This window comes from Glycine soja, chromosome 11 (genome assembly GCF_004193775.1).
Source record: "Glycine soja cultivar W05 chromosome 11, ASM419377v2, whole genome shotgun sequence".
Lineage (NCBI taxonomy): Eukaryota > Viridiplantae > Streptophyta > Magnoliopsida > Fabales > Fabaceae > Glycine > Glycine soja.
The window spans coordinates 17281095-17300124 of NC_041012.1; the positions used below are offsets into that span (position 1 = coordinate 17281095).

A 19030-nucleotide genomic window follows, 5' to 3' on the forward strand; every position below is an offset into this window, starting at 1 on the left:
ATAGGCTTCAATAGTTTTGTGATTAACATTATCATTCACGACTCCATCATTTCGTTTAGTGTAATTTGTTGAGTTTTTAATTGTTCTATCTATCCTTCAATATATGTTTCATGATTATTATTTTTTTTTGGGTAAAAAACTATTAGTGTGCAGTTGTGAACAGATTACAACCCATTTCGGTAAAAAAGAAAAAAGAAATATTTTTTTTAGAAGAATCTTAAATATAATTGTTGGTGTGCATCTTAAATATTGTTTTTTTAGAAGAAAAAAAAGCTATTAGTGTGCATCTTAAATATAATTTAGAAGAATGTAACAAATTGTTGGTTTACTATCTCGCTGATTTAGAGAAGTTACTAACCTTTTTTATAAATGTTGAACTAATTTTTTTATTTTTTATTTTATATTCATAATGTTCAGGTAATGTCTTTATAATGTGAGCCATATTTATAAAAATCATAAATCTCTATGTAATGTTTTTTTAGATGAAATTCTCTGTAATGTTAGTTTTAACCAACTTTAAAACTTGTTCCCTATGAATTGAAAGCGGATACACCCCTTATCTCTTTATCCATGAAGGCGCTTACATAATAATATACATATATATATATATATATATATAACTAAAAGATAAAATATATATTTTACCCAATTTAAAATAGTCAATTTAAACAATTATTTCTTTAACTTTCATAAATAATATTTAATTACAAAAGTCATTTAAAAAATATTGGCAAGAAAATATAAAAATATAAATTTTAATTTAAATAATTATTATAATCTACATTCAAGATAAAAAAAAAATGTGCAACATATGATAAAAGAACTAGTAACAACATAGGATCTTAAAGCAAAACATTATAGCATGAATGTGTGTGTTTGGAATAAGTAAGCAAGCCTAATTGAATAAGAATGTATAGAGTTGTTAAAATTGACCCGGTCAAGTAGTTCGAGCGTGCCCATGAAATTTAGGCCCATGAACTATCGAACCTATTTTGACTTGATATTTTATTCATATATATTTTTTTCTTAAATTTTTTTAAAAATAAAATTAGATAAAATAGGGTCAATTTACCTCAACTTATAAGTCAACAAGTCAAGCTAGATTGGACTGACAAAAGTGTAGCATGTAAGAAATTTGAATCAATCTGAATCCATTTTTCACACTTTGATCACACAACTCATTTTAACAGTTATAACAATATTGAATATAAAGTGTTAAAGTAAATTTTTTTTATTCATATGAATAGAAGAAAAAAGTAAAACATAATAACATGAATCTGTATCTCTCTTAACATAATTTTATTTAAATTATCATTTAAATATTAAAACCCTTAAATATTTTGTACTTAAAGGAAAAAAAACTGTCTCATAATGTATCCCGTAATAGAAAATTGAGCTTTCATCCAATCTATTTTCATTTGATTTGATTTGTCCCACGATTTTTTTTAAAACAAAAAGCACCAGTATAAATACATTTACACTGACTAGTACACGTTTCTTTCTCTTATCCCTCCAATAAAGGCCCGGGTATCATTACAGCGTCTTGACTAAGCTTAGGTGCTTGATAAATCCTTTCTTTAAAATAAAGTTAAATAAAAAAAAGTAAATTAGTCTTCATAATGCAGAAAAAAAAAGCATTTGTATCGTACACATAAATATTAACATTAATTTACTAAGTGCATCACAATCTGCCACGCATAGGTTCTCCAAAAACATGTCAACATACAACGACAGACAGCCATTATGAATGATAAAACCTTAAACTGAAAAAGAAAAAAAAAACTGCATATGATTAGAGCCTGGTACAGTCACAGATAACAGGACAAGAGGTTTATGAAATCACTCACCCATAGTGATTAATTTCAGTTTTAATTTTTCACAACAATCAAACTATAGAAAGCAATAGAGTATACAATTGTTAAAAGCAATTATAGCTAAAGATGTATTTATCACTTGATTATTGTGCTTGGACTCTTTCATTAGTTTTTTCTTTATACAAAAAAACGTGAAAAAGAGTTGGATCTGTAAACTTAACAGAGAAATAAAAAATAATTTGATTAGCTAATAATTAATTTATACAAAAATAAAATTGGGCATAAATATCATCGCCTTAGGCAGCTCTGCGGGTAGCATGATGAAACAATATAGAGCTAGCATGGTCCAAAATCCAAATGAGTGTAAACAGTATATATGTGACACGAAAGCATGGGCACCAGGCTCTTATGCGTGGATTATTTTTCCCGTTCATTCCCTAAAAACAAGCTATTTTTTCTCTTTATAGGTGGATGGGGATGAATGAGATCTCTTTATACATCAACAAACCTAATAAAAAACTGGATCCCGTTGCCTCTCCAGTTTTACTTTACTTTTTTTTTCTTCTTAGTCCTTAATTGATATATGAAAATAGAGATATTTGCCGTGCGATTTAATTTGTTTATTTATTTAAAAAAAAGTCAGTTGAATTAACCAGAATTAACATCCAGCTCAGTTGGATGGTTTTTTGTTTTTTTATTTATTTATTAATAAAATAAATATTTAATAACTAAGTTCCATATATTAAATGGTAAGATATTAAATGGAGAAAATTTTGTGATTTTTATTAAATTTTAATTAAGATTTTTTTGACCAAATTAAAATTTAATTAAATTGACATTTAATTAACATTTTGACCAAATTTTAATTAACATTAATATATTAGAAAGCCCCAAACTACCAACTACCAAGTGTCTATGATGATCTTAATCAATTTCTTTACAACATATATATAAGTTTTCAATTTAAGAGAAAAAATTAATAATATTTTATTATATGTGATATGAAAATTAATTAAAATTATAATTATCTTAAACTAGCTAATAATTTTTTATTAAAAGAGTTTCTTCTTTTGTATTTTTTATACAAACAAACTTAAAAACAAAAACTATCATTATTTTATATCTATCCTCCTTAAAAAAATAATCTTATTTGAATCATAATTAAACATTAAATATAAATATTTCTTTCAATAAATATTTAAATCTTTGTTATTTACGTTATAAGAAATTAACCCATTATGTTACATCCAAGTCTAGTGGTAAAGATTTATCAACATTGATTCATCATGATTATTGTCCTTTTTTAATTGGTGTATGAGTATAAACTACAAAAACAAGAATATATATAAAGAGGAGGAATGAAGTTACTCCAAAATAACTCTAAAATACTTATTTTTTATTTTTATTTATTTTTTAAAATTCAATAGTTATAATTATAATTAATGTTAATCATTAGATTTTAAGAGTATGAACAATAAAGATGAATAATTAGTTTAACTTTATCATTCCTCCTATATACATTAGAAAAACAAAAACGGAGGAGGAGGTTAGCTTTATTTAAAGTCAGTCATGTAATTAGAAAGGAACTTAGGATGGGAATGCACCAATAGCATGCCATAACCCGTAGCTAACTCTAAAAAATTAAACCAGGATTGCAAGCTACGCCAAGAGAGACCAAACCAAACACACCACCCTCTCTTCTTCTTTTTTCTTTCTTCTCTCTGTGCATGATGTCCCACTCCCACCAGCACCCACAACCACAACAAAGACGGTTATTATCTCAATGCCTGAACCAACTTCGTGAACACCCTGCTGAAAGCTCCTTCTCATCTTCTCAAACACATTACAAAACCAAAATCCCCTTATGTCTTATTCACTCCGAAACAACGTCAACTACATCAACCCCAAGACACTCTTTCTTTGGCCCCAAGATTGTGTCATCATCCCCTCACCAACACTACTACTTCCATGAACCTCACAGCCCCTCCTCCTCATTCCCTTGTAATTGTTTTAATGTCTCTTCGAGGCGTTGGAGTGCCTTCAAGCTTGGTTGCACCTCCATGGACCCTCAAGTAGAATTCTCATCATCACTTCACTCTGCCTCTGAGATCATTGTAAGTCTATTAATTTCATCAATTTTTTTATCTATAAGAATCAAAGACAAGTACCAGAGATTTACAATAATTTATGTATTCTACTCAATCAACTGAGCTAAAATTAGTATTAGTGATCATAGTTTTAACCCTTCTAATATAAATTAATGTTTGTGAGGAAATTGTACCGAATGTATAGGCGTGCGTCACTAGAACTGTTGTTTTGCTATGTATAAATGTCATCTGCTATGTATATAAGACAATCAATCCAATTAGTGCATGCGTGGCATATATTAAGGGTGTTTAGAATGAAGACATATGTAGTTGGTATGCTTTTATTTGCCTTTTTTTGTTTTGGTTGGTGAGTAAGACTTCTTTAGTTTTTATTATTACATGCTTCAATTTTGTTCTTCGATAAAGCAATGCACTTGTTTGTATTCAATTCCTCCATCCAGAATTCCAGATAACAAAAAAAATTGTGTGCATCACGATCTAAAACGCTTCCGCCTCTTCTTCTTCTTTGTTTGCAGAGGAAAAAGAAAATTACTGGGCGGCAAAAGAGAGAGGAACTTGAAAAGGAGGTATATATATATATTGATACGCACTGCACATTTTGATAGCAAATTCTAATTACCATGTAGAATGAAACATCTAAAATTCAATTGCTGCATGCTCGTTTCAATGAGTGATGATTCAATTCATAGATGATATTTAACCATACATTGATAAGAAAAATTAGTTTTGTTTTTGACATGGAAAATAGTTTAGTTTTTTTCTTTTTACATAAAACAAAACCAGCGGTGCGTGCATTTAAGGATGTCACTACTAATTACGATTTGCGCCAGAATTAGCGAACTCTTGATCATTTACCTATCAAGATTAATTAACTTATTATGTATCATTTAACGTCACCCATAACAAAAAATTATGAAGTACAATATTCTTTTAATCATCGTAGAGCATGCTCTCTATAGATTTTATATATACCATTTCTATAAGATGATTGTCTGAAACTGTAACCAATACTTTTATTAGCCAATCAAGATGGGAGTGAAAAGTGTCGCTCTCCTTTTGAAAAAGCTACCACTGGGTTCATGATTATGTCAGCAATTACTTCTACAAACTTTGGAACTATAGGTTTTCTATTTTTGCCAATGGACAGTACGAGCGGTGAATGAGAACCATACCCCTCAAAGGCCCAGCCTTAAATGGGAAATTTTGTGCATATTCATATCATAGTTTAGATGTTCAACCGATTTGACAATTAAGTGTATGTATTTAATAGGGACAAAATTGAGAATTGCATATATTCTTTTCACGGATGTGACATTTCCACACTTAGTGAGAAAATTACATGATTTTTTTTAATGTAATGAACAGGTCGCTATGCTTCAAAAGTTGTTGGACCAAGAAGAAAAGTTTCATGAGATTTTGGAGATGGTGCATAGTAGACCAAATGGGTCATCGATATCAATTCCCAATTTTCTTCCACCCAAGGTAATCTAATCCTCACCTCGATCACAATTTGCTATAATGTTATTGCCTTCTTTCTCTGGCTAGAGTGATAGATAGCTCTTCATTCAAAATTTCATTTAGGTAAGTACGATGGGCTTATGTGTGTGCTTTGAAAGTATCGAGCTAGGGATATGGGCTCAATATATAGAGCAAGTTTGTCCATTGCATTCAGGAGGGCTCTCTTTAAAAAAAAAACTTCAACATGTTTCCATATTCCATATTGAGTAGGTCTATCATCTATTCAGTAAAAAAAAAAAAAAAAAAAAGAGGTATATCATCTGTCAAACAAACAAAAATAAGTAGGTCCATCAAAGTCTATAACTTCACCAACCGAGTTCCTAAAATGTTATAACTTGTCTCAATTTAATATTGTGCATCTCATTTAAGGTGTATAGAAGAAGCTATTCATTTAACTCTTCTACAATAAATTAAGAAATGCATATATTGTTGAGGAGTATTAGCCACACAATCTCTAATATATTTTATTATTAGTTAAAATTTATTAAAAATTACAAAATTAGAAGAAGCATTCATTATATAAGAAGTTATTTTTTTTTAATAAATTTCAATCAATAATAGAGTTTATATTAAAAAAATGTTAAAAAGTGTATGGTTAACATTTCTAATTGATGATTTGAATTAAATTTTTCATAATACATAACCTTAATTTAGGAATTAAATCTAGAAGCTATAAACATAAAATATATGGAATATATCTAGAATGGTTAAATTGGAATTTTATCAGGTGGCAGTAGTGAATAGTCTTACAAACATGTCTGAAGCAACTTGCAATTTGTGCAGATGAGAGAACTCTTAGGAGAGCTAGTCATGGTTGAGGGTGAGATAGCTAGACTTGAATCCCAAATAAGCGAACTCCAAGCTGATTTGAAACATGAACAAGAAATCACCAAGGAATCAAAGCCTAAAACGTGGAATCAAGGGAACTTGAGCAATTCTAACAATCACTTATCAACTTCTCCGGTTCCAAATCCTAGTCCTATTCGCAGAAATGTTCAAGAAAGGATGGCATTTGAAACCAAGGCGTTGCATTTCATAAGCAAAGCTATAAAGGGCGATTACAATCTCAATGACTTCAGTTATAATGACAAGACAGGTTTTGTTAAGACTTCTGTCGAACCGAAAGAAAGTAAGTTCCAAGAAGATGTGAAATTTCATGAAAAACTTCCAAGAAAAAATGGGATGGTGAAGCCTCCTTCACCTATGCGTGACCCCCGCCATCCATCACCCAAGGTATGCATGCCCATTTTCCCATTCATGCATGTAGCTTTATTTTCCTTAATTAAAAGTTTTGGCCAGATGGCCATAGTGGTATAAATTATTCTATGGTTTATGGTTTAGGATCATCATTCTGTCTGTATTTTTGGTTAATGTTAAGATTCTTAACGTGACAAATAATAAGTTTTTAAGTTACAAGTGTCATAAAAATTAGTGGAGATCATAGTGACCCTAAATTATTTAATAATTTCTTGTTGTGACACCAAAGTAAAAGGGAAAATATATAAATCTCTTGATGATCTTGTAAACCGTAAAATCAACCTATGGTTTTCAAAATAAAATTCGTCTAAACAAAAAACAATTTATTCCACTATGATCAGCTCGATTACTTGAATTTGTTGGAAATATTTTGTAAAACACTGAATCAATAGATATTTTTGGTTCGAATTTATGATTTCATGTATATTATTATAACTCTACCACTATGTCAATTCTAATGAGTTAAATATCATTTGAATTCTATCGTTATTTCATAAAGCAATATTTAAATTTAAAACTAATCAATTTTGTTTTTTTTATCAACAAATATTAATTTGTTAATTTCATTAAAAATAGAAATTGGAGGATTTAAACTTGTAACTTCTAACCAATTTAACTTGGAAGAGATATTGTTGTCAACTGAGTGAATTCGCTAATTTGCAATTACTTTACTATTTTCAGTTTCGGGAACGCAATCCAGAGATGTACTTGGATCTCCCAACTAGATCACTACTTGATCCACTTTTGTCAGAAGAGAATGATCTCAAGTGGCAACCCAACAAGCTATCTGAGAGCATCATGAAGTGTTTGAATTTCATTTATGTGAGACTACTCAGAACATCAAGAGCAATGGAATTGGAGAAATCAGGGCCAATTTCAAGGTCTGTGCACTCTTCCTTAAGCTCAAGAAGCTTCAGGGTGGACATTGGATCAAACCCAAAACCAAGCCTCTTGTTGCAAAAGGAATCAAGGCAGCAAGACCCATATGGTATCTTTAACACAGAAGAGTCCATTCCAAGGGACATTGGTCCTTATAAGAACTTGGTCATATTCACCTCTAGCTCTATGGATCCCAAGTTCATCTCAAGTCCATCCTCTATACCATTACTAAGGAAGTTAAGGTATGGCATGGATGATGTGTACGTTTATGAGAAAAACCAACATTGACAACTTTGTTAAGTTCTACTAGACAAGGAAGTGGTACAAGGACAAGTGACAAAATTCAAAGTAACATTTTTGTTTTCATGTGGTCTACAGGATCTTGATGAGCAATCTTCAAACAGTTGACTTGAAAAGCCTTACAAACCAACAGAAATTAGCATTCTGGATCAATGTGTGCAATGCTTGCATCATGCATGTATAGTAGAAGATTCCCTTTTTTCTTTTTTAAATTTCTTTATTATCTTTGTTGTAACATCAGATTAAGTGTTGTTTAGGAATTTGATTCACTACCAATCTGATTAATGAGAATTCTAGGACATGGATTAGGAAAATGATTAATGTATTGTTTGTTTCAGGGATTTATCCAATATGGAGTGCCATCTACCCCAGAAAAATTACTTGCATTGATGAACAAGGTACCTTAAAAATCTTGTTATAGATTTTACTTATCCTGTTGTGGCCTCTTGGACTCTGCCCTGATTTGGTGACGAGTGCCGTAATTAAAAAGAAAAGAAAATTATAATATGATTCTTTTCAGAATTTAATTTTTCTAATTTATGAAAAGAGAACACATTTAATTATTATAATATTTTTAAACATATAATGTTGAATTGGCTTCTGTGCAGGCAACTCTCAACGTAGGAGGCAACATAATAAACGCTCAAGCAATAGAGCATTTCATATTGAGGAAACGAGATATTTCTAATGTGAAAGAGGTAAATAATAAAAACATGATCAGCTAGTTTTTTCTTGTTCTTTTAAATACATCAACAACTAAGCTTTTAATTTTGTTATTGTTGTTGTTATATATCTCCAAAACAATGTGTCTCGTGCTTTAGGTACAGCGAAAGGGTGAATGGGAGGAGAAAGAATCGTTTGTCCGTGAACTTTATGGACTTGAGTTTAATGATCCTAATGTCACATTTGCTCTGTGTTGTGGAACTCGTTCTTCTCCAGCTGTAAGTCCTTTTGCACAAGAACATATCTATGTATTCCTTCTTTCCCTCATAACATAAATTAAACGACTCTTAACACACTTTCTATTATTGTTAATTGGTTCTATGAGTCGGTTTAATTGTCAGCAGTACTAGAGAATATATATTAATAAAGTCTGCTACATTTGGTATATATAAGTGAGTTCCTAAAAGTTGTTAGACTAAAAGTCAATTACTATTTATGTGTGTGAAAAAGATATTATTAAGATAGGCAAATTCTCTTCTAGTGATGTCTACTTTCAAAAGAATATTGTCTAACTATAGAATAGGCCAAAAAATATCATTGATGGATATAAAGGAAGGTAGTAAATAGATATGTGTGGGTGACAGAACTTGCATCGCTATTTAAATTTCAATTCAAAGAGATAGATCTTCTAAAGAATTAGGACTTTTTTTATTCAGAATAAAATATGAATACATTATATTAGACTTTATAAAAAATTATTTAATTTCCATTCAAAGTTCGTAAAAAAGGTCTTAGAAGATTAAAAAAGATCCATTGAGCGCCCTACTGTTATGTCATAATAGATTTGGCAGATTTTTATATATATTGATATGTCATAATAGATTTGGCAGATTTTTATATATATTGATATCTATATTGATATGTACTTAAGTGAGATCGACAGATTACTTGAAATCCGTTTGTTATCGACAAATCGATTGAAAATTAAGGGAATGATGTGCACTTGATGCAGGTGAGGATATACACAGCAGATGGTGTTACAGCTGAATTGGAGAAATCAAAGCTAGACTATCTACAGGCTTCAATTCTGGCAACTAGCACCAAAAGAATAGGATTCCCAGAGCTCCTTCTCAGAAACATGCTTGATTTTTCTGTGGACACAGACTCACTGGTGGAGTGGGTATGCAGCCAGTTACCTACATCTGGGACTCTAAGGAAATCAATGGTGGATTGCTTTAGAAGCCACAGTAATGTGAAGCCTTCTACCATTGTTGAAAAGATACCCTATGACTATGAATTCCAGTATTTGTTAACAATATAAATGTACATTTCTTCTTGCTCTTAATCCCCCATAAAACTTTTTCAGTATACAAAATATAGAAGGGCAGAATTGCCATGGTCCCATGTTGAGGTATAATTATTTTGTTACATAGAATTTAAAGCCTTATTGTTATTATAATATCAATTTGACTTTTTATTCGAACAAAAGTCATATGCTATGAATATTGATCCACTTCTTTTCATGTTGAGAATTTCTATTTTCTAATATACTGTATACTGTTACTTTAAGACAATTTTGAATAGTGCATATTTTTAATTTAAACATTTTGTAGCAAATAATACTGACACCTCAGACCTCATGAGGTTCTGTCAAATTAAACAAAATACTTCAGTTTTTATATCTTTTAACATATCTCCCTTAATTATTTGAAAAATATTACACTCACATAATTTTACTTACATTACACATAGCTTAGAGTGTGATTGGACAGAAAATTTGAACTGAGGAAAGTAATTTATTAGAGAATTTAAATTTGTTTAATCTAAAATTTATTGTTTGGATTTTTTTTATGAAAAATTTAAATTTTTAAAATTTTAAAACAGAATTTTAAACAACTAAAATTATGGAATTTTAATTTTTTTTCTAAAAGGTGAGAAATTAAAATTCTCTTCTTGATGGAAGAACCTTCCAAAATATTTGTGTATTTTTTTTATAACCTTCATCATCTCTTCCACGTACAAGTTCCCGAAATCTCGTTATTGAACTCGCGATTCTTCCCTCACGCTCATGATCCTCTTCTTCAAGAAATATTGTCTGAGCTCGCGGAACGTAGATTGGATGCGGGCATAGGGAAATATGTAGAACTGCACATGCCAGTCAGGGGAGTAGCCGTCGCTGCCTATCACGTGGTGGAGGTGCTCACCGGTGTGGAGGGTCTGGGCCATGCCTTGAGCCATTGACCAAATGCTTGGGTATGGTGGTGTATGCCATCGTGTCTCGGTTTCCCTGCGACTACTCATGCTACATCAATATTTTTTTCTTTGGAAGCACACCAACCATATTTTTTCTTCTCTTTGCATTTATTTTTTTTCACCATCACAATTTTAATTTTTTTTTATCCAAACACAAAATTTTAAAAATAAAAAAAATTCAATTGAAGTATTTTAAATTCTCTCGTTCAAACACACTCTAAAAACATTACATAAAAAAAGTATCAATATTTTATGTAATTTGACAAAATCTGAGGAAGTATCAATATAATTTGCTCAACATTTTAATATAACCCAACTACATGAAAAGTTACGCAATTAGCGAAGTGAAAAGTATTACTTTGATTTACCCAACCACAAAAATGCTATCAATATATTCTTAATCTGTAATACACTATTTCATATTTCATTTTAATTTAAAGAATCAAATATCTAGCACATTTAACAGCCACTTTTGAACCCAACAAAAAATAGATGACAACCCATGGAAAGCACAGAAAGAGGATCAGGATAAAACTTCTTACACTTTTACTAATCTACTATTGTTTCAAGTACTTCTCGTTACATTATGAAAAATTCATTTCAGAATATAAATTCTCATCCAGAATGGACTTTCCATAAAGTAATGGGAAGTGCAGAAAACAATAGTGAAGTGCAAGAAGCACCGGCCAGAGGATTATTATGCTAAATACTTGATATATTATATGGTTAATCTATCAAAGCTCATCCTTGGGCCTGGGCTAGATATTCAGATATTATATGTTGATATTGACGGTTGTGGGCAGGGCCCACTATTTCTTTAATTTGGGTCTCGGCTAGAGGTTTGTGCCTATTCATGCATTGTGCAGTTCAGGCGGGGATTTCTCAACAGCACCTCTGCCCCGATTATTTTTGTAAAATTTTAAATCTTATATATATATAAAGTAAATATCGTTTTAATGTCAACCTAATGAGAGCAAAGTGTGACAAGGAACTTATCGTTGTCCTTATAGGACATGACCATTTTTAGTGAAAGATGAGTGCCTTTAGGTACTGCTTTAGAAACTGCGCCAAGTGTCTCTCCCACACGTGATTGCTAACCATTACATCTCATGCCTTTATTGGTTGAAAAAGCATTAGAATCTCAGTAATTTGGGTGGTAAATTGTATTGGAGTTATATCATAGACAAGACTTATACGTAGTATTGTGTATTTGTCACTTCAATAACTCATGCATGTATTAAAAAGGTTATTTTCTCTTTGGGAAAGAGGCTAAGCCCCACCACAAGGTAATATTAAAGGATAATACAAAATACTATTGCAATGAAACTATAACTTTGATTACGATCTATTTATTTTTTTTATCATTTAAAATGAGAATTCAAATGCAGTACAGTGATTCAAATTTAAGAGAGAGGTGACTCAGTTGAGGATATAATATATCTTTTGAATATTTTATACAAAAATCATTATTCTTTGATTTTCTAAATAATAAAAAGTTAAATTTTTGTTCTATTATGTTTTGTTTAATTTGTGTTATCCTATATTTTTTTTATATTTAACATGAAACAAAAATATTTATTTTATTTAGTGTCATAATTTTTAACAAATCAAATAAACCCTTAATCTTTAAGAAGTTATATATTCTTATTGGTCCGGGCAAATTTTCTAATTTTACACGAAAAAACACCTTTTGTTTCACCTGTTACTGCTGAACTATAATCTTTTAAAAAATTCTAATAAAATGTTTTAAATTGTTTATTATCCAAATTTAATAGTTCTTTTTTTCTCATGAACTAAATTATAATATGTTTACCATAAATTATTTTTAATTTAATTTTTCCTAACTTAATAAGTATTTAAAATTTTATTTTTGAAAAAATAAAATCCAAATTCTCTTTTAATTGAATTTTCAATTTGTAGAGCCTTTTCTTTGTTTTAATCCAATTGTTTTTATTAATAGATAAAAAATAGATAAATAAAATAATAAATGAAAAAGCCACACAGACATTATTAGCACACAAAACCTTCCTTCTAGTAAAAGGGGTAAAAAAAATATTGTTGACGAAGGAAAAGATGAAAAAGCATGAGATAAGAAAGTGTATATATAACGGAAAGTGTTGATGCACCGATTGATATAATTTTTGAAGCCCTAACTTTGAATTGATTTCGAATAAAGTAAAGCAATTAAGCACCAAGAGTAGATGGGCCAAAGCATTTTCCGAACGCAACACAACGCATGCTATGATGCTGGCGTTTCAAACAACATGCCTACATTACGTAATTCTCTTTGAAGCGCGCTTTGGTTTATATTAGGTTCATGATTGCGATTCGCAACCCCTTTGGATCGATTGCAATTCGTGATCTTAATTATGTGAATTGAAGTGTGACTGCTCCTTACAACTTGAAAAACAGAACATGTTCCATCTCGGAGATAGACCCCACTTCTTTTCTTTTATATGCTTTCATGTCATTAAGCAAATGAATGGTCAATGTGACTGATAAATCATCCACTGTACCTTCTTGTGAAATTTCTTCATCTCTATATTCTCGCAACTTAGTGCATATATATATATATGTGTGTAGACCGTATTCCCTAGCTGTACGTGAGAATCTCATCCCTTCAATTTTTTGCTTTCTAAATGATATCAGCCACCCCCCACTTTTTTTCTTTCTTTCTTTGACTACACATGTGCATGAATATACTTCAATTTGTCACTTTTCTCTTAGCCAAAGTAAAATAATGTTAAAAGTAGTATAACACAATTAACCATTAATGAAAGAATCACCAGCTTTTACAAACTTGTTACCCATGCCACTCTACTCACACAATCACATTTTCACTATATTTCTCCTCATTATAGCAAATAAGTATTTAAAGTGGAGCTCATTATAGTTTTATTTCTTTCCTCTCTATTTCACATGTATCAAATAATTTCATTTCTTTTATCATCCTTTTTATTACCACTCTCCCCTCTCATTTTCTTACCTATTTCTATTTCTATTCTCCCCTCTCATTTTCTTACCTATTTCTATTTCTATGCTACCAAGTAGAATGTTAATGTTGATGTTAAGTTACTAAAATCAAACATCGTATATAAAGAAATAAAATAAATCATTTATAAGTACTTAGTTTAAATAAAATAAAATAAAATTATTTTTTATGAGACGATAAATAATTTTTATAAAAGATAAATTTGTTTAAATCAGATAAAATTATTATGAATAATAATTTTTTTTCTAACTATTATTCAAGGTAACTACAAGCTCAAAATTTAAATTTGAGACTATTAAATACATATTTGATTTATCATTGCAAATAAACATTAATATAAAATTACTTTTGCAAGAACATCTGTACTTTATTTTTTGTGGTCAGTTTCTTTTAGATCCTTGGATTTCATTTCGAAATTCGTAACGACAAATTAAATGGTAAATGAAACATTGTCTAATTTATTTAATCGGAATAAATTTATATAAGCTAATTTATCTATTGCTAGTATATTAAATCAACTTTGCGGATAAAAAAAATGGATTTTAAGAAATTGATGTTAATCAACAAAATGAAGAGATTATCTGAAGGAGTGGATGGAGTGTGGAGATTAGGATGATGATTACAAAAAATAAAAGTAAAAGGTTAGATGATGATTAGTCAAAGAAAGAATGATGACAAAGATAACCTGAGATATAGACGCATGGGTTTGCTTCATATGCTAAGAACATATTTTTTTATTTCGGCTTGCCGAAAATGCATGTAAGGACACGGCCTGCTTAAGGAGTGTGGCATTTAGCATAGCATAGCAAAAAGGTACGAATGAAGTGCATAAATGGTTGAGTGTTCACTCTTGGTGAAAGGACAGGCTATCACGTCGAGGGCAAAGAACACACAAAGAGTGATGGCAGTGGGGTGAATAGAGGAAAACAAAGGTGGCAAAAGAAAGAAAGAGAGAGAATAAATGAATGGTTGATAGTGACATGCACTGAGCACAAAAACCCTTACCCAATGCTCACACATAACACACTGACCCACAAAGCAAGCCAGGGCCTGGAACTGGGAATGGATTTATGGGGCTACACAGCTTTTTTTTTCTTTCTTTCTTTCTCATTTGGTGGTTTTTCACAGTGCTCCAGCCGATGCTACCTGCCGCAACTATAGGTACCTATATCGTCCAGCTAGGGTTTCTGTAGTGACGTGATAGCATGACCTCACTCCCAATTAATTAACTCCTTGCACTTGTTCAATTACCAATAAACGTTCCTTCTGTGGTGTTTTATGTAAAAAAAAAATTCATGGGCTAGAATCGATGTTTAAAAATTTATAACACTTCTTCATCATTCAAATGATACCAAGGTAACTTATGTAATCTTTTTATTCATAAGAAAAAATTGAAGATAATTATGAAAATATCATGATATTTATAGATGAATTTGTTTAAATTTTAAAAAATGATTTTAAATAAGTATTTTTTATAGAAATATTTATTTAAGTAGCAAATAAGATTTTTTTTCTTATAATAAATACAAATTATTTTTAAAGAAATTTTTTAAAATAATTATTTTAATAAATAAGTTTAAACAATACGCTATAATAATTCACACACATAGCACTAACTTTGTTTTCTTATAAAAAAAATTAATATCATGTAAACAATCTTTCATAATGCGTTTCGTCATCGAATAATTAACCTTATCCTAGTTTCTCTAAAGAAAAAAAAAAACCTTATCCTAGTTTCTTTTTTATTTCCTCTTTACTTTCAACTATTGCCATCACAATTGATAAAAAAAAATTAAATTTAAAATACAAAGGTATATTATTTTAAATTAATGGATTTAAGTAAAAGAAATGTACAGTAATAGTAAATAAAAAAAGAATCTATGCCAAAATTTAAACAAAGCTATAGAATTTGTTAACACTTAGCTATGACGGTTTTTAAATAAAAAAAAATCTGTCATATGAAGTTTTTTGTGTAAATTAAATGCCGACACATGAATATTACGTATACAAACACATGCCCATAGATATACAGTAGGCAGAGGCTGACATTTTTATGTATGTCGTGCTCCTCCGAAGGCATGAAAGTTGAAACATACGGAAATAAGACATCGTGGACAATAGAGTCTCGTGACCAAAAGAATTGCCTACTTTATTCACTGCTATTGAAAAATGAATACAACAAAATTTGCTTTTAACGTCAATTATATACAATTATATTATATACAGTAATAATAAATCAATAAGCAGTCAACTTTTCGAAAAACCGAAACGAACTTTATATTAAAAAACTCAGTAAACTCTATTTTAAATTACAACTTTTTGTGGAAAATAAATACTATATTAATCTGTGAATGATTAACTTATAATAGATTAAAGTTAGTGAAATGAGTTTTTGTTACAAAATACCTTACCTAGTCATTGTAAGGCCTTCTTCAGGGTAACTAAATATATTCTTCCTTCTTCTCAGCTAGTACTTGGTGTTTCATTTGTTAAGGGACCTCTAATTAGACCTAGATCCATTGAGCTGATTAAGTACATGTTTGGAAACTCCTTTAAAATTTTGGTTGCACGAATTCTAATGCGTTTAAATGGAAAAATACACATTCCGAAGTAAAGCTTGTGAGTGTTAGAGGAAAAATGATTTTATAATTGGTACTTATCTTCACTCTATCTCTTTATCTCTTTTTCTATTTTTTTTTATTTTTCTTCAATCAAATATTTTTATTTTTACTTATTTTTACACAACTCTTTTATTTTTATCTATCACATTTTTCTTTCCTCTATCCAATAGGACAAAAACAAAATCAGTTAATTTTATCCATTTATAATATTTAAGCTTTATTAATTTCAGATATAACCTAAATATGTTTTTTAAATATATATATATATATATATATATATATATATATCTGCAATCTACAACATAATTTTTTTTGTTGGTATTTTAAAATAATAAATATTAACTCTGCCCCGCATAAAATTAATTTTTTTTAAAGTAAGATGTTAATTTAAAAATAAAATAATCGTAACATTACAATTTTATTTTCTTTAAAAAAATAGAAAAACACTGTAAAATGTACAGTACCTTGCATGGTGCAGTGCTGCTAGTGTGCACATATATACATGTATTTTATTTATTACAGGTATGAGATTCTATGCATGAATTAAGAAAAGAAGAAAAAATAATACAGTACTAATTACTAACACGTTCAGTTCAATTCACCATACGAGGCAGCAACTGAAGCTTACGTCAACTGTGGATTATACCCTGTCTGTCACAGTCATTGTTTATTATTATTATTTTAATTTTTTCTGTTTAGTTGTGGTTTTGGGGGTCGAACCATTCATCCTGCACCTGTCTGCAGCAGATCTTTTGGTTAACGGCAGTGATCATATCTCCATTTACCGATAAATTGAAAAGCCGGTCACACTATTCTTAACCCTCTTCACTCCGTTTCCCTCGTGCTTTGCGGTTACCGCAATGATTACTATTAGTCACTGGATACTGATTGAACATTATGTCAGCTATATTTGTGGATTTCTAAGCCTCAATCATGAAAATCACTGAGTTATTACTATAATTAAAACCTTGGGATTTGTTACTGACACAGCGTAATTAATCATTTTCATTTTCTTAAAATATTACTGTAACTTATACAGAGAGTAGTACTTTATAATCCCCTTCTTGAATCATCTTAACTGTAGAAAAACAAATGCAGTAATTTTTATTGGGTTTAATTACTTTTAGTTTTTATATAATTTATAATTCTTTAACGGAGTTAAAAAAATTTAAGGACATACACTTTCAAAAATTAAAATATAAATTTTAGGATTAAAAAATCTACTTATTAAATATAAAAACTAAAATAGATAAGTTTAAAAAGAATAATAATTAAATAAATAATTAATTTTTTTTTCATAAATATTTTTAATTTTTAACAAAAATATTGAATAAAAAGTATAATTAATATTAAACGTATAAAAAAGTACCGTATGCATTAAAAAGATTTTGCAAAACTACTTTTTTTAAAGAAATTTTACAAAAACTTCTAAACTTGTTTAATAGGTATGTCAGTTTTCAACATTAGTCAAAATTATTTATGAGTTGGACTATGTTCGGCAAATTATTAAAAAAATTAGTTAAAAGTTCAAAAATTAATTGATAATTAAAAATTAATTTATTAAATTATAAAAATGCAATTAAATTAATTTTTGAAATAATTAAAAATTATAAAATAACAAAATATTATTTTAAAAAAATAATTAAGAAATTAGATAAATATACTGAATATAAATATAAAAATTATAAAAAGAGAAAAAGTAGAATATAATGTTTTAAACAAAATTTAAAACTACTAGATAATTTTTTTAACTAATAAAAAAACTAAAACTAATTGAAATATTGCCTTTGATTACTTATAAATTATATTTTTTCATACACATACATTAAAAGGTCAGATCAAACTCTTAAACACTTAACATTAAATATCTATCCATAAAAAGAAACAGATTTAATATGTTGGTAGGTTTCTTCTCTTTTTCTTTTTTTTGAAATTTTTGTAGTTTGTAATTAAACTTAAAAGTTTATGATTGATTTTTTTATCTTTTACAATTTTCGCAATTAGATTTCTAAAGTTAGTTTATGATGACCTGAAATAAAAAAAAATTATGAAAATTTTACTAATTTTAATGACACGATTACATATTATTACTTTAGTTTAAACTTTAAAGATCTATTTAAAAACTAAAAAATTGGGAGACTTACCGATATATTACAAAAATCGTATATCTCAAAATTATAGCATTATCATATTTACGTAATTAAAAACACATTTTAATTACGCAAATATGATAATGCTATAATTTTGAGATATATGATTTTTTTATTTGGTATTAACAGAATTATTCAAACTATTTTAAGAGAATATAGATTATGTTATTTAAGATCCTAAATAAAGTTTAGAAAAATTATAAAATATATCCATTATTGTTTCATTTTAGTTTTAGTCTATTCTCTTTATATTTCAATCTTATTTTATGTTATTTCATTTATTACATTTGTAATTTATTTCCTCTAAATTTATTTACCTCACAAGTTTGTTTGGTAAGAAGAAGAAAAAATAGGTGAAATACGGTGAATAAAAATAGAAAGAAAAACGGAAATATAGACTGAAATAAAATAAAAATAAAAGTCTCTATTAAGTTCTTTAGTTTGGTTTATATTTTGAAAACATTTTTAACCTATC

At 28.9% G+C, this 19030-nt stretch overlaps 1 protein-coding gene across 1 annotated transcript; it reads left to right on the plus strand.

Annotated features, from left to right (window-relative positions):
- Positions 1-3447: 3447 nt before the first annotated feature.
- LOC114374743 lies at positions 3448-10071 on the plus strand. Its single transcript, XM_028332410.1, has 10 exons — positions 3448-3928; positions 4438-4488; positions 5288-5404; positions 6224-6673; positions 7379-7818; positions 7955-8054; positions 8215-8274; positions 8485-8574; positions 8698-8817; positions 9552-10071. Exons 1-10 carry the CDS (start codon positions 3542-3544, stop codon positions 9858-9860), a joined length of 2124 nt encoding a protein of 707 aa, XP_028188211.1. The 5' UTR covers positions 3448-3541; the 3' UTR covers positions 9861-10071.
- The last annotated feature ends 8959 nt before the right edge of the window (positions 10072-19030 follow it).